At 43.7% G+C, this 15,212-nt stretch overlaps 1 protein-coding gene across 4 annotated transcripts in view; it reads right to left on the bottom strand.

Annotated features, from left to right (window-relative positions):
* The window catches only part of LOC144730357 (phosphoinositide 3-kinase regulatory subunit 6-like), a 64,019-nt gene that overhangs the window by 32,813 nt on the left and 15,994 nt on the right, over positions 1–15,212 (bottom strand). For 3 of the 4 annotated variants that reach the window (XM_078611120.1, XM_078611118.1, XM_078611119.1), the window contains exons 4-5: positions 7,623–7,755; positions 1,562–1,631 (exon numbers count right to left, since the gene is read on the bottom strand). In XM_078611120.1, the coding sequence (XP_078467246.1) occupies positions 1,562–1,631; positions 7,623–7,755 (203 nt within the window). Of the gene's footprint in view, positions 1–1,561; positions 1,632–7,622; positions 7,773–15,212 lie in introns of all 4 variants that reach the window. The other variant, XM_078611121.1, reaches the window with a different exon arrangement.

Here is a 15,212-nt window from a genome sequence, read left to right as displayed (position 1 = left end):
ATCAAGGAATCTTAAGAACGACGGTTCAGAAGTGATATTATTTGCGTGGCGCTGTTTGCAAACACATCTTTACTGCGCCTGAATTGAAAAAGACACACAAAACAGTTTCGCCCAAACGGGACTCACGAATTGCTGTGTGCTATGCGTATTGCAGCAATGCCACAGGTGCAGCTGCATTGAGTGTGTGTGTGCATGTGTTCACACTCCTCGATTAGACTATTGCATTGGAATTCATGAAGGTTTCCATAATTATCAATTTAAATAGCATGATATAACAAAAAAACATGTATAGTTGCCTGTATAATGTGTCTGTCAATATTCAGTAAAACATACTGTATGCAAAAGTATAGATGTTTGCGATATTGATTCGAATAATAATAATAATAATTAATTACAGCCCTTATAATCTATGAAGGGCTTCCCTATGCCATGCCAGTCTTGGGGAGGGGGGTTGTTTAACCATTCTTCGCCACTCTGGTCAGTGTGGGTTGGTGAAGAGGGCCCAGCAAATGATATATATATATCACGCAACGGTGATGGTGATGGTTGGCTACGGCCGGGTGTTGAACTGAGGTCGTCGGGATCATTCAGCAGCACGGTAACCACTGCACCAGCTCCTTCCTTTCATTGAGAGATAATTAATGGCATTCAAACCAATAGGCACTGTTGGTGGATATATCCTATGATTCGTGTCTTACAATATCTGAAGCCGATGATTAATGTCTATTAAAGTATCAGGGGCGATAGATTATTTTGAGAAGATGAACAGAACAAGTTACACTGATCTGAAATTTAAAGCCAAATCGTGATGCACTATCTCAGCCTACGGCAAGTACTGTGCGCTGATATTTATATATCACAACTGAAAAATATAACAATACGTACGCTGAATAGCCAATTTTATTTTATGTGTTGACTATCTCCTGGTAATGTTTTCACGTAGGATTCTGCCGTGCAGAAATTCAGATTTGAGTTAAAGTTTCCTGAACATCTCAGTCTAATTGCAAGCAGAACCATTGGCCACACTTTAATCATTGTTCCGCGCATCAGAGGCCGCAGCGTGTTCATACTCACAGTGATCCCCGCAGAACAGTGCTTGTGATGGGAGCAGCATGCATGTGAACAAAGCAAGTTTTTTTTTTATTTTACCAGGTAAGGCTCACTGAGCAGTATAGCTCTTTTTCAGAAGCGACCTGGCCACAAATGATAGCTCAATGAAGTGGCTTATGTGGAAATTTATATTAGCCAAATACTCTGAACGTATGTCGGCTGTAAATTTGGAAGGAAAAACTGGAGGACCTGGAGAAAAATCCATGCGACCATGCGGAGGACATGCAAACTCCAAATATACAGGAGGCGTTAAACTTGGGATCGAACCCACGACCTCCTGTATAGCAGGCGAGGAAGTTAACATCTCGCCACCGTGGCGCCAAGCCATGTGGAATGCCTTGGCTGGTGATATCACGTAGCCACAGATATTATACATTTATATATTTTGCATATCGCAAATAAGTACGCTACACCCTGCAGCAATGCATGCAGATCGTCGTGCTCTACTTACTTGGCCACGGTCGGAAAGCTGCTTATGTGAAGGTTTTGCTCTGAAATGATCATCCTTTGGTGGAAAATACCTGCGAATGAACAAAGGAGCGCTCTGAAATTCAGCGCCTTCGTCTTGATATGCGATTTCAATGCAGCCCGGCGTTTTAACTAGAACCGCTGTGAACTTGAATGAGATGTTCTCCTGGGTTGCACATGCAGGTGAATCGTTTGAACTGCCGCTCATGAATGCACACGAACATAACCCGGCTGAATATAAAAAAAAATGAGCGAATGAATTTTTTATTGAAATACAACTCGTGCATCATATTGGATATCATATTTCCAAATGAGTACATTTACATTGGTTCAACAGTTCCAAATCTAATAGCCACCATGGGGAATTTATTACCAAAGGATCATCTCTCACTGGTGTCGTTTGGACAATACAGATCCAATGCGGTAATTTTCAACAATAACCAAATTCTAAAGTAATTCATGTTCACATTGCATCCTTTGCAGCACGTCCCTGGGGGTGTGGTGTCAGCCACGGTGTACAGGTGTGATGGCTCACATTTTCAACGTGACGAAAAAAATGAAAACAGCGTTTGCAAGGAACGATGCTTTGATTTTCACACAGGCGGCTAGCACTCTCGCACTGCTGCACCAGAAGCTATTGCTGGACCATTACCGCGCCTGATTGCTACACCAGAGCTATTTCAGTTCAAAGCAGGGAGGGGGAGAAGGAACGGGGGGGGGGAGTTGAGGGCTGCGTGCGCGACACAAGACCCTCCTTAATTGTTTTTATCAATGATTGCAAAATTAGTAGTTCCCTGAGAAAAGCACTGGATCTCATGCCCTTGCTACGTATGCTGTAGGTGACTTGCAAACGTGCCTAAATGCTTTTCGAACAAATGCTCAGTTTTCAGCACGCTCCTGAGCACTGCTATAATTTACATGGTTCCTAAAGACTATACGTTTGAATAAAACACAACGTGTTCGGTAAGTTTGCGAACCACCTTCATGTTAAACTAAATCTGAGCAGCACCATTGTCCTCAAGGGGAAATACTCGACCTCTATACAAGGTAACATTTCGGGAAATGGCCCTCCTTCACAGCACGGCAGCGTTATTACGGATGAATGTGTTGAGTTTTTTGTTGTGTGTGTGTGTGCGTGTGTGCTCGTGGGGAGCGGTGGTGTAGCAGTTAGTGCGCTGCGCTACAAACCTGGCAACCCGGGTTCGATTGCCGCTCACGGCCGACGCCGGTGACGATTATCTGAACCGGTTCTGGGCATCCCCTAGGTTGACTTAGCCTCAAATGAGTACATGGTGTGGTGTGTAACCATCGCCACTAGGGAGACAAAGGCGTTTGGGCGTGGTGCTGGCCACCCACCCCTTGTGTACCGTTCCGGCCTTCACAGGTGCTCGCTAACAGCACTTGCCCCAACAGTCTGTTCAGGCTACACGGGGGATCTTTGTCTTTGTGTGCTCGTGCAACCACTGCCAATGCAGTATCGCGCGTTCTTTATTTAATTGTGAAGAACTGTGCGTTCAGCATTGAGGAGTGCATCGTGCTGAGTCAGGGAATGGTCCGTGGAAGATACAACTCTCACCTCTGAAGTCACTTCAAAAGTATTTTCTACCAAATCAGAATCTTGATTTAGACTGCAGGAGGAGTCTGATAAGCTATGAAGCTCCTTTTCACAGATGTCCAGCAAGTTACAACAGCAAATGAAACAAAAATGATAGGAGTGCAAAACATATAAAATGACAAGCAAGTCACGCAATATAAAGACATAATACATGCATTAACTTTCTAAATCTGATTCATCAAGATTGGGCAAGACAGTAAAAACGACGAAACAGTCCCAGACCACACCAAGATAACACCACTCACTTAATACCGTACCATCCATCTTCACTGTACCCCATTCTATCAGCCTCATCCACTATCACGATCCATTCCTCTTTCAACCCCCCGCACCATCGCCTCCTTCCCCTGCTGCCCATATCTCATTCCTTTTCCAAACCCGATAACTAACGGCCCTACTACCCCACCCGTCCTTCCCTTAGCTTGCCATTCTGTTCCGTAGTCGGCAAGCATTGTCAAGCGCCTTGGGCGAAAGGCGCTTTATAAATCCAAAACAGAAGAGAATAGTCTCTCAATAAAATTACGCATGAAGACTGACTATCGATACACTGGTAATGATCAAAGTTATGAATCACGTTGGCAAATGTGACTGTATCCAGCACTAATCCATCTTCTGCTTTAGGATATTTGCTGAAGGAAGGTTTTGTGATGTTAAGGGAGGAAACAAGGTTGCTCCAAAAGTTGGTGCTGCAACGGCGAAAGGCGTTGTTACCTACTCCAATTTCTGATCTAGAGATATTTAAAAGGCGATTAAATGGACGCCTTAGGTTTCTTGGGTTTGACAATGGGGATAATGAATTAGCTAAGTATAGTTCAGATTTGCCAATAAGGATGTTATGGATGGCATACACACTACGATCAGAGTGCTGATAACGTAATGGTAACATCTTGAGTTTTCGTCCTCAGAGATAGAAAATGGTGAGTTCACGGAAAATCAAAGCGCAATGCATATTTATTTGATCGTTGATGTCTGAGCTCAGAAAACTTGCTGTCTCTCAAACCAGATCTAGTCATGGATGCCTGCCTTTATTTGAACCCCAAGAATGCAATAGCGCTCGCTCAATGCACTGAACCACCCATGCACAACTGTTGTGTCCGGACAGAAGCGTTTGTTCGAAAAGGCTTTTTCTCAGAGTCGACGCACCTCCCAACGGCGCACCGTTCCACGTTTGACTTACCTCTGCATTCTCCTGCCTCTCTACTCTCATCTCGCTCTACTCCCCTCCACGCATTCTCCTACCTCTCCACTCTCATCTCGCTCTACTCCCCTCCACGCATTCTCCTGCCTCTCTACTCTCATCTCACTCTACTGCCTTCCACGCACTCTCCTGCCTCTCCACTCTCATCTCACCCTACTGCCTTCCACGCACTCTCCTGCCTCTCCACTCTTGCCTCACTCTACTCCCCTCCACGTATTCTGCTTCCTCTCCACTCTCATCTCGCTCTACTCCCCTCCACGCACTCTCCTGCCTCTCCATTCTCATCACATTCTACTCCCCTCCACGCCCTCTTCCACTCCATCAACTCAGGCGTTTTCTATCGCCACGGTGGTGAGACATTAACTTCCTTGCCTGGTATGAAGGAGGTCGTGCGTTCAAACCAGAAACATGCCACCTGTATATTTGGACTTTGCATGTCTCTCTCCCCGTGGTCGTGTGGATTTTTCTCCGGGTACTCTGGTTTTTTTCTCCACATTTAGAAACACGCTTTTAGAGTATTAGGCTCATATCAATTTCCACGCGGTAAGTCACTTTGCTGAGCGATCATTTGTGGCCGTGTCACTCCTGGAAAAGAGCGACATAGTTCAGTGTGCCTTACCTAGTAAAATAAAAAAGGTTTAAGCTCTGTCGAAGCCCTCAATCAACCTTTGCTCAGTATGAGGGGAGGTTACTTATTCCCTCACGTTGCCCCTTGCATCTCATGCCATCGACTCCCTGCTCTGTCGCAATCACAGGCTCAAGGTATTCCTCGTTTCCTATACCTAGAACCGATTTGTGCTGACCAAATCCATTTCTGCTCACGTGAATTTTTTTTAAATCTTTTAAATTATGGTTTCCAGCTTGAATGTACGGGATCTGCCATGGTACTGAATCAGTAACTCCAAATGCTTCGTGCAATTCGGTAAGACATCACAACGTAATAATGACGTCAGAATTCATTCCAGTGCTCTGCCTATTTCAAGATACATTTTGGAATGTAGTTGCATCTCAAATCGCCGGATAAAGAGGGGCAACTTGTCCATAGAGAGAGTTTGAACAGGATGGTCACGTATTTACTTGTGTAGTTGAACATTTTTCTTCAAGAAGCAAAGATCGAAAGCAAACAAGCTTATTATCCGTTCAGTGTGGGTGTGCATTGAATTTCATGTTCTAAATCTAATCTAATGTAATATTTACAGAGCGCCTTAAGGTACTTAATACAGTGAAAAGAACGGTGACAATATAATTATTTCTATTGCAGGGGCGTACAAGGTATTGAGGAATGAGTGATCGTGATAGAGGGGTAACTTAAGGATCACGAAACGGTAGGGGAGGGACGGGAAGTCGTGGAAAGGCGAGGGGAGGGAAGAGGAAGAGAATGGGCGATGGCTAAGAGGTGAGATACAACACCCATGCTGTTGTGTTCTAAATGGCAAAAATAACATCCAGCCAGTTTTGTAAAAACATTTTGGAGATATTGGTTTCATATGCTGACTCGGATGTTTCGCACGATAAGAGTGAGATATTAATTAAAGGTGCAACTGATGTCCATTCTCATCTCACAATATACGCGTCAAAGTACGTGTCAAAATCGATCTTTTTTGTTTCCACAATTCGTGGAAGTTGTACAACATGGGTTTATGTAACCTTTCCAATCACGAGAGGCCGCTACTTAAACCACAATGTTGAGAAAAAAAAGAAAATAATGGATTCTTGAATTGTTGCAGTGATATTCAATGGATATAATTGAAATGAATAATTTGGCCTACATTGCGCTGGGCCTCTTGAGCCTGCAAGTTCCTCTAATGAAACCGTGAGAGCTCGCTAATTTATAAGTTTGAGTGTGGAGGTGGGTGGGAAGGGGAGGCTAACTGGAAGACTCAATGGCAAGAGGTACTTCACACATCACTCGGTGAGCTTAAGTAGAAACAAACGGAATCATTATGTTATGTGGAGGATGCAAGCAGCTTTGTCCAAGACGCCAAGAATATACGTTTGCACTTCTGACTCTTTTTTTCTCTCGTAACGAAATTACTTTTGTTCGTCATTATAGCTCCTTCCGTGTGGTTAACGTTGTGGTATGTCGGCCATAACGGGAGTCTTTATCCGTCACGTGCTGCCTCCGGTTCTCCAAACAACCAGCTACAGCGTAACACAATCTGTGTTACGTTAACAAAAGTGTTTCACGGTAGATTTTAAGTAAATTGTAATAATATAAACTTCAGTTTAACACCTAGGCTTTCGCGACCATAGTAGAAGTTTTTGGGTTTATCTCGTGAATGTAAATGTGTCGTTAAACACGCCACCACCCGACACAGCCAATATATACTACTTACTTAAAAAATAAAGCCAATTGCCCCCCCCCCCCCACCTCTTGTCTGTGTTTGCGTGTCTCTCTCTCCCCGGGGAGCGGTTGTGTAGCGGTTAGCTCTACGCTACGCTACGAACCCGGCGACCCAAGTTCGATTCCCGTTCACGGCCAACACCGGCGACGATTATCTGAACCGGTCCTGGGCCTTCCTTAGGTCGACTCAGCCTCAAATAAGTACCTGGTGCGATGTGTAAACATCGCCACTGGGAGAGACAAAGGCGGCCGGGCATGGTGCTGGCCACCCACTCCCTCGTGTGCCGTGCCTGCCTTCATAGGTGCTACTCGCTAACAGCACTTGCCCCAACAGTCTGTTAAGGCTTCACGGAGGATCTATGTCTTTCTGGTCGCGTGGATTTTTCTCCGGGTCGTCCGGTTTTTCTCCACATATTGAGAATCAATGTGTATTTAGAGTGTTTGGCTGATATCCATTTCCACGTGATGAGCCACTTCATTGAGATATCATTTGCAGCCAGATCACTTCTGAAAAATAGATATTTACCTCTGAGGGCCTTACCTTGTCAAATAAAAATGTAAGTTTTGCATATTACTTTAAGAACAGTTCAGCCAACCCTGTAAAATCGCAACAATGAGCTCTGTAAATAAGGACGCGCACGGCTTATGTCGCTGGACCACATGTCGACTGTTGAAATTGAGCCCGCGTCGGAAAAGTGAATAAAGAACATCTTTTTCAAAACTTCTGCCAAATTGGCTTCTATTCTATTCCCTAGTGGCCGCTACTTTTGCTTGCAACTTGAAAACGGATAATCCCGGGACACACGCGGACGTAAAGCGCACCCGTTGTCGCACGTTCTTCCGCGGCAGGCACGAACGGCCGGGTTTGAGATGCGTCGTTAACCGACCTGGAGCCCGGCGTTCGGTGCTGATGAACTGCAGCACAGACTTGGTGAAGGCGGCCACGTGCCGGGGCCTCGTGATGAATCCTACGCACACCTGGTAGGCCCGGGTGAGGACCTCGTCCGTGACGTGTGGGGCCTGGGAACGACATCAGACTGGGCACGGCCGCCAATGCGGCCAAGTCGCCAAAACAGCCTCAAAAAGTCACCGGATCTTGCTTGAGAGAGAGGCCTTTACAATGTCAAAAATGTCACGATAAAATTCAGAAAGGGGTGATATTCGGCAAACTGATGCACACGAACTCTCTTCTGAAGCCCTCTCATGACTATCAGACCTGGACATTGGCATTGAGCTCCTGAAACACATTGCCATCATACACAACAATAGAATACACACCAATAATCGCTGCTCAATCTGCATTATGTCCTCATCTCAGACGGTTGCTATATTTGTCGCTTCGTTGCTTTGTGGACATATTGTCACTTAGGACACCCAAATAGTTCCTGGAGCTAGCAACACAATTGCTAAAGATTTTCCATGTATCTGACCCATACGTATCCTAGGTCAAATCTATCTGATTTAAATCTGTCTCCTGTTGGCACGTGAGTTACGTTGCTTTTTGTTATCATGGTCAGTTTTCCCAAGTAAGCCAACGCGCCCTGGTGCCCCTCTTAAGTTAAACAATTTGATTGTGGTCTGCCTTCAATAACCGCTTTAGATACACGTACTCTAATGTAGTGGTTTATAACCTTTAATGGAACCTTGCACCCTTTTGGTTCTCAATCGTAAACAAATATTACGTTAATAAATACGCAGGTTTGATGAAACAAAGTAGTTGTACTTAATTTTTGTTTCGATAATTTAGCTTCTAAAATAAATTGGCCATGTCCCGCTATTTTCTCTCTCTCTATGCGCCGTGTCCTTTCTCAAAAACGTTGGCGATCATCGACTTTCCATTTAAATCTGTCCGTGATATTTACTCAAAAGATTTGCATTGGTTACTCCTCCCAGTGGCATCAAATTGTTTAAATATCTTAAGTAGATAATTCACTCCCTTCCCCGTATTCTTGTACTTCTAATTTTCCGAGTCAAAACATTGTATGATGCCTCCTGTTATCTCATTTCAGGTCCCAAAAAGTTCAACTTGCCTTTCTCTAAATGTGTTTTTTTTGTGTGTGTGTGTGTACCCTGCTGTGATCCGTAGCCACGTTTAGATTACTCGTGACATTTTTAACATCCTTCGAAATCAACACATTTATGTTTTTTTTTCAATGCACAATTAAAACCAATCTCAATACCGCAATTCTCACAGTCTCGGCACTGCAAAATCTTACTCAGAATATGTATTTATACTGAATGAATAGGATGAGATATAAAGCTCTTTTTCACAGATGTCCAGTAGAGGTGGGTAAGAACGTTACAACAACAAACAGTACAAAAACACGATAATAGTGCAAAGTACAAGAAAGGTAAACAAATCACCCAAACAAATACAACACTAAACTATCCCCATCCTACCAGGCAAAGCCCACTGAGGTATTGACTTTTTTTCAGAAGCGACTTGGCCACAAATGATAGCTCAACAAAGTGGCCCATCATTTGGACATTTATAGCAACAAAATAATGAATATAATCACCTCACCACCCCCCCCCCCTCACCACAAAACTATCGGGACTACTCTACTTATGAACGAGTTAGGTTCCAGAGGTCTGTTCGTAGGTCGATTTGTTCGAAAGTCCAACTTTACTCCTGTCAATTTCAAACATATTGTAGGGCATGTACACTCAACACGGGGAATGGCTTTAAAAGTTAATAATTTCCTGTCGATGTAGATGCCACCACCGCCATCTATTGCGCAGCGGTTGAACTTCCGACTCTCGGTCCGAACAGGCAACTGGACATACGGACAGATTTGTTCGCATCTTTGAAAGTTCGTAAGTCGAATGTTCAGAAGTAAAGGAGTCCCTGTAAATGGAACTCGCTCGCTGGCAGCTGCCTCCCTCCCCCACCCTTCTGGTGCTGTTATTTATATATATTTACATCCTCCACCTTCCCAACCAACAAATCTAAGAATTAGTCTGTCAGGTGCATTTATATAAACAGACCTATCAGTTGGTCACACTCGAGTAAACAGATTTGCGGTATCCAGTTGTAAATACTTTTGAACTGCCACCTTACTAACCCCACTATTGAGCCTTATTTTCCATTACAATAATAAGACCCCGTCTGTAACTCCTTGCAAAAAAGACAAGACACAAACAACGATCCGTTTGAACCACTCAATCAATACAAAGCAATGCACCGCACAGCACGTCCACCAAAACGCCCGGCTTTTCACGTACACCAACCATCCATAAACCATTGCAAGCCCACTCATATATATAATTTATACAATTTCCATTCTCATTCCCGTATTTCCCAGCTGACACCTCCAATGTGCCATGCTATGAGTAGCGATTCTACGTCATGACTGTAACAAAACATAGCATTGGTTATTAGAATTGAATAAACTTGATAACACTGTTATCTTGTTTTTAACAATTTTCAATTACATCACAAATGAGTCGCACAATTGAATCTCAAGTGGGCGGCAAGTTTCATTGCGGCTTGGTAAGCCACACTTGGAGAGATTGAACATTTTACAGCCGTTTCTATAGTCAAAATTTTGGCTCCCATGGCAGTCGTGGCTAATCGGTAGCATCCGGGCGGTGATGGCGCACGCCCATAGCCCAGCGGCCTGCGCGTCGAGGTGCTATACCCTGGCTCGCCAGGAGAAGGCAGTATGGGCAGTGGCCTAATCGCTATCTGTCTCCATTTGTACGGTGATAGACTGTTGTTATTGCCGCCTCGCGCACGTGCATTTTCTCTGGGTGCTACGATTTTTTCCTCCCACTTGTACGTGTGCATGTTTAACATCTTTCGCACTGTAAATAGCCGACTGTGCTATTCGGACTCATTACTACTTGGCTGAAAACATCTTACATTTTTAAAACTCAATGCAGGGACCTCCTGAAAAAGAGCCCGACAACCCAATATGGCTTTCCTGGATAAATAAGTAAATAAAATTCATAATCAACGTTTTTGGGTTTAGATCGCGTTATTTATAAATGTGTCGTAACCCTCCACCACCCGACACGGCCAATCAGTAAAAATGTGTCACGTTGACAAAAGACAAATAGTTCACTGCTTTAGCCCACCGGTGTGTTGAAGCCACAACATTTACAATTTGAGTACGACGTTTCGCTGATAATTGCATCCAGCATCATCGGGCAATTCGCGATCTAAACCCAAAAACGTTGATTATGAATAACATTGGTCGCGAAAGCCTACGTGTTAAACTAAGTAAATAAAAATTATAATTTTATCATTATCCACAGCCACATTTCAGGGTTTAAAAAAAAATATTTTGACGGAGAAATTTATATTGAAAAACATACCATGCAAATCTCGGTTCACATTCAGACCTGAATCCGTTCATTCATTTGATATTCACGTCATCCTAGTATTTCAAGGCTATCACGAAGGCGCTATGGTTCCGACACATTGTCCGCAGTAGTTTCACAGTGGAGGGCAATGTTGCTAAGTGTAATCCAAATTGAGTAAGTTGAGGGTACATTTCCACAAATGGCAAATTTGAACCATGATGCTGGCACACACAATGGCCTACATTTTTTAAATGGCATCAAGAAATCTGTTAATGTCCACTGTGAAGGAGAAGGCGCGTAGTATTTCATGGTAAATACACTTGCAGTCATACACTTGCAGTATTTACCAGGGCTGCCTGCAGGAATCGAACCTCAAACCTCTGACTGCTGCAACAACAATCGGCGACCACGCTTCTGCTGGGCAACGTAACCACAGCTCAGTAAACGTATCAAATAAAGTCCTTCCCTCGACTCGCGCAACTGTGTTCCACCACAACCGCTCTGCACCGGAATAAACAAACGTTGCGCAGTCCTTATTGCCACGAGTCTCTGGTGAATGAGCTCTCCAAAATCCACAGCAAACAACGTATTTGGACCATTGAACCAACCCGTACTGTATTTTGTTTTGCAGCGAGCGGGATGGCAGGCTCGGGAGCAGTAAATCATTGTGCAGCATCGCAAATGATAATGCCTGTTGCTTAGCAATGCCTCTCGCTTTTGAGCAATTGTCCCGATCTGTATAAAAAAAATACCACAATCTTTGGGGCTAATTGGTAATAATCATCATCGTCGTCACCATCATCTTCAAAAGAGGGTTAAAGACCAACTGTTGTGTTTGACCCTTTCCCCCCAAATGTGATTGGTTAATGAAAAGTGCATTGTGGAGTCAGGACGTACATTTATGCTGGCTTTTGAAAATATACAGGGCTCAATAAACTCAAGTTGGTGTTACATTTTACTGCGATCCTTTGCTGAATTAGTTGTATCCGTTTACCAGGAGATGAAAAATACAGGCCCTTTGAGACACACCAAACACTCCCTCTTTTGACCTGGGTTACATGACAAAAAGTAATGCTAATTTTAGGATTGATCCCTACAACAGTACTAGATAATGTCGTTAGGTACACATTCGTAAAAAAAACATTGTAACAGAATATTATTTTAAAACGAAAAAAAAACCATTCCAGCTCTGAGGGTCTGATCAAACATTCAATCGCGAACAATTTCACAACACAGACTCGGTTTGAATAGCCGACGAGAAAACAGTTGATTTTGTTGTGCGAGGTGGATGTTCAAAGAACATTGGACAAAGTTTATGTCATGTCATTGTCAAGTCACTTCACAAAAGCAAACTGCCTTGGCTCCGCATTGATGCAACCACCTTCACGAATTGCTTTGCCCCCATCCCCCCACTGTGTTCTATTGAGAGTGTCTGAGGTCTGCGGATCGTGTTCTCCTCCGCCTTGGCCTGGGAGTGAAGAAGAGATGCGGGGGACCGGGCTGTTGCCTGTGTAAAACGCTTTGTTAAAAGGCATCAGGGATTCGGCTTCAATTGCTATGTTTAAGCCTCGACTTAAAGCATTCCTTTTTAGGAAGGCTTTCACCTCATTTTATCTTCAGGCTCTTGCCCTCCTATTATTATTATCAGTAATTTTAATTGATAGGTTTTTATGCTCATTGTGTTTATGCATATTGTATACAGCTCTCTGTGATCCATGTGTAACGATCGAAATTAACAATCACCCCAAGCCAATGTGCAGCCTAACGGTTATTCAAAAGTAGGCCAAGGTCTCCGATTGGCGGAAAGAGGCCTCCACGATGATTGGTCGGGAGGCACGGCTTTTGAAGTGATTTGATGAAAAGGTTTGAACGAAAATAGGCGAGAAACAGACTTGAAAACCCAGAGATGACGGTTGGGAAAAATGAGAGAAGCACAGGGATTGGCTAGGGGATAAACGTTGAGGGAACATTCGAGAAAGGGGGCTCGAGTGATATAAAAGGGGGGAGCACAAGGGGAGGGGACGTTTGAGGGAAGGGAAGAGCTTCAAGACCAAGCAGGAAGCCCGCACCTCGTATTGTTACTGTGTCATAATAAAAGAGGCTCCTCGTATGATAATTGGATTTTTACCCTTTTATCTGGCAACAAAACTGACACTTTTTTTTACAAGGAGTCATGTTTGCATGGACCACAATACCTGTAGTCGTAATGCAAACAAAAAACATAACTCTGATAATGTATGCACTGTCCTTGAAGTTGATTGGTCCACACCCGAGACAGCTTTCCTTAGAGCCTAGTCTCACATTGTGTTGGACCAGATGACGCCAAAAGGCGCACAACTCAAAGACAATGCACCATCAGAGTATGGGAGCTCGGGGTAAGCATTTACACCATTGGAACCTCATTTGCCAGAAGAAAAAAATATGATAATTGGATTTTTACCCTTTTATCTGGCAACAAAACTGACACCTTTTTCTTTTTTGCATTACGACTGCAGGTATTGTGGTCTATGCAAACATGACTCCTTGTAAAAAAAAGGTGGCAGTTTTGTTGCCAGATAAAAGGGTAAAAATCCAATTATCATATTTTTTCTTCTGGCAAATGAGGTTCCAATGGTGAGGCTCCTAGTAGTTTGTCGTTCGAGTCGTTACACATGGATGAAGAGCGCTATATAAGTCCAATGTATTATTATTTATTATTACTCGGAGTGATACAATCTCCATAAGGATTCTGAGCAAACACTATTCCTCAACATCAATTGTGACTAATTACGGAGGAGCTCCCATGGGCTACCCCAGTTACCATTGCTGCATCTCAGATAATGTACTGTCCATATCATCCACATTACGCATAGCACATGGATGCTTCAAGGTTAACCTGCTCTTTTCGTTCTGGATAACACTATGTAACACAATTTTTGTTCCTGGGTAGTAAGTGTTATTTCGTGATTGCTTATGCCTAAAAAGTATAGAAAATGGCTATTATTCCCCACAAACTTTGCTTTTGTGACCAGGACAGTGATTTCGATTTAAAGCTTTCGTGACTGCAGGGATTCATCTTCTTGGTTCTTTCGGTAAAGTCACGTAGAAGGGAAGTAATAAAATAATAAAAATAAAACATAAAATAATTCTCAAGACGTTTCGGCCACAACGCAAGCAGCCGTCCTCAGGTGCTGTCTCCCCGACAGACATGGTCTTCACCTGAGGACTGCTGCTTGCGTTGTGGCCGAAACGTCGTGAGAATTATTGTATTATGTTTTATTTTTATTATTTTATTACTTCGCTTCTACGTGAATTTACCGAAAGAACCAAGAACAGGACAGTGATGTTTTGAAATGTACCTATTTTCAGTGAGAAAACGGGCGAATTTGTGTCTTTTCGTTCACATAAAGTCAGGAAAAATGAACATTTGAATCAAAATTAACATGTATTGATACTAAAGTAATGCAAAAAATACTACAAAAGATTTAGGAGAGAATAGTTTTTCGAGATTTACGACTTTACCATAAATCACTTTCACGAATCAGCCCCCAAATATAGTCTCCCATCATGTTCTCGTTATACTGTCCTTGGTAGCGGCGTTCAAAGTCCAGTATATCCTGGTGGAAGCGCTCGCCTTGCTCCTCCGAGTACGCTCCCATGTTCTCCTTAAATTTTTCAAGATGAGCATCAAGGATATGGACTTTGAGGGACATCCTACAGCCCATTCTGCCGTAGTTCTTCACCAGTCTCAACCAGCTCCACATAGTTTTCGACCTTGTGATTGCCCAGGAAGCCACGAACCACTTCGACAAAGCTGTCCCAAGCCGCTTTCTCCTTACTAGTGAGCTTCTTGGGAAATTCATTGCACTCCAGGCTCTTCTTTATCTGTGGTCCGACGAAGACACCGGCTTTGACCTTTGCCTCAGACAGCTTAGGGAAGAAGTCTTGAAGGCACTTGAAGGCTGCCGACTCCTTATCTACAGCTCTGACAAATTGCTTCATAAGGCCCAATTTGAGGTGCAGTGGTGACATCAGCACCTTCTGGGGGTCCACCAGTGGTTCCCACTTGACGTTGTTCCCTCCACAGAGAATTCGGTCCGCTGTGGTCAGTCCCACCTGTGGTCGTGCGCCTTGGTGTCTCTGCTGTGGTCGTGCGCCTTGGTGTCCCTGATGTTTTTTAAATTTTCACC

Source organism: Lampetra planeri, chromosome 35 (genome assembly GCF_965212315.1).
Source record: "Lampetra planeri chromosome 35, kcLamPlan1.2.h2, whole genome shotgun sequence".
In the NCBI taxonomy this organism is placed as follows: Eukaryota; Metazoa; Chordata; class Hyperoartia; order Petromyzontiformes; family Petromyzontidae; genus Lampetra; species Lampetra planeri.
Note: the sequence above shows the minus strand (reverse complement) of the source record. Positions and strands in the feature narration are given on the sequence as shown.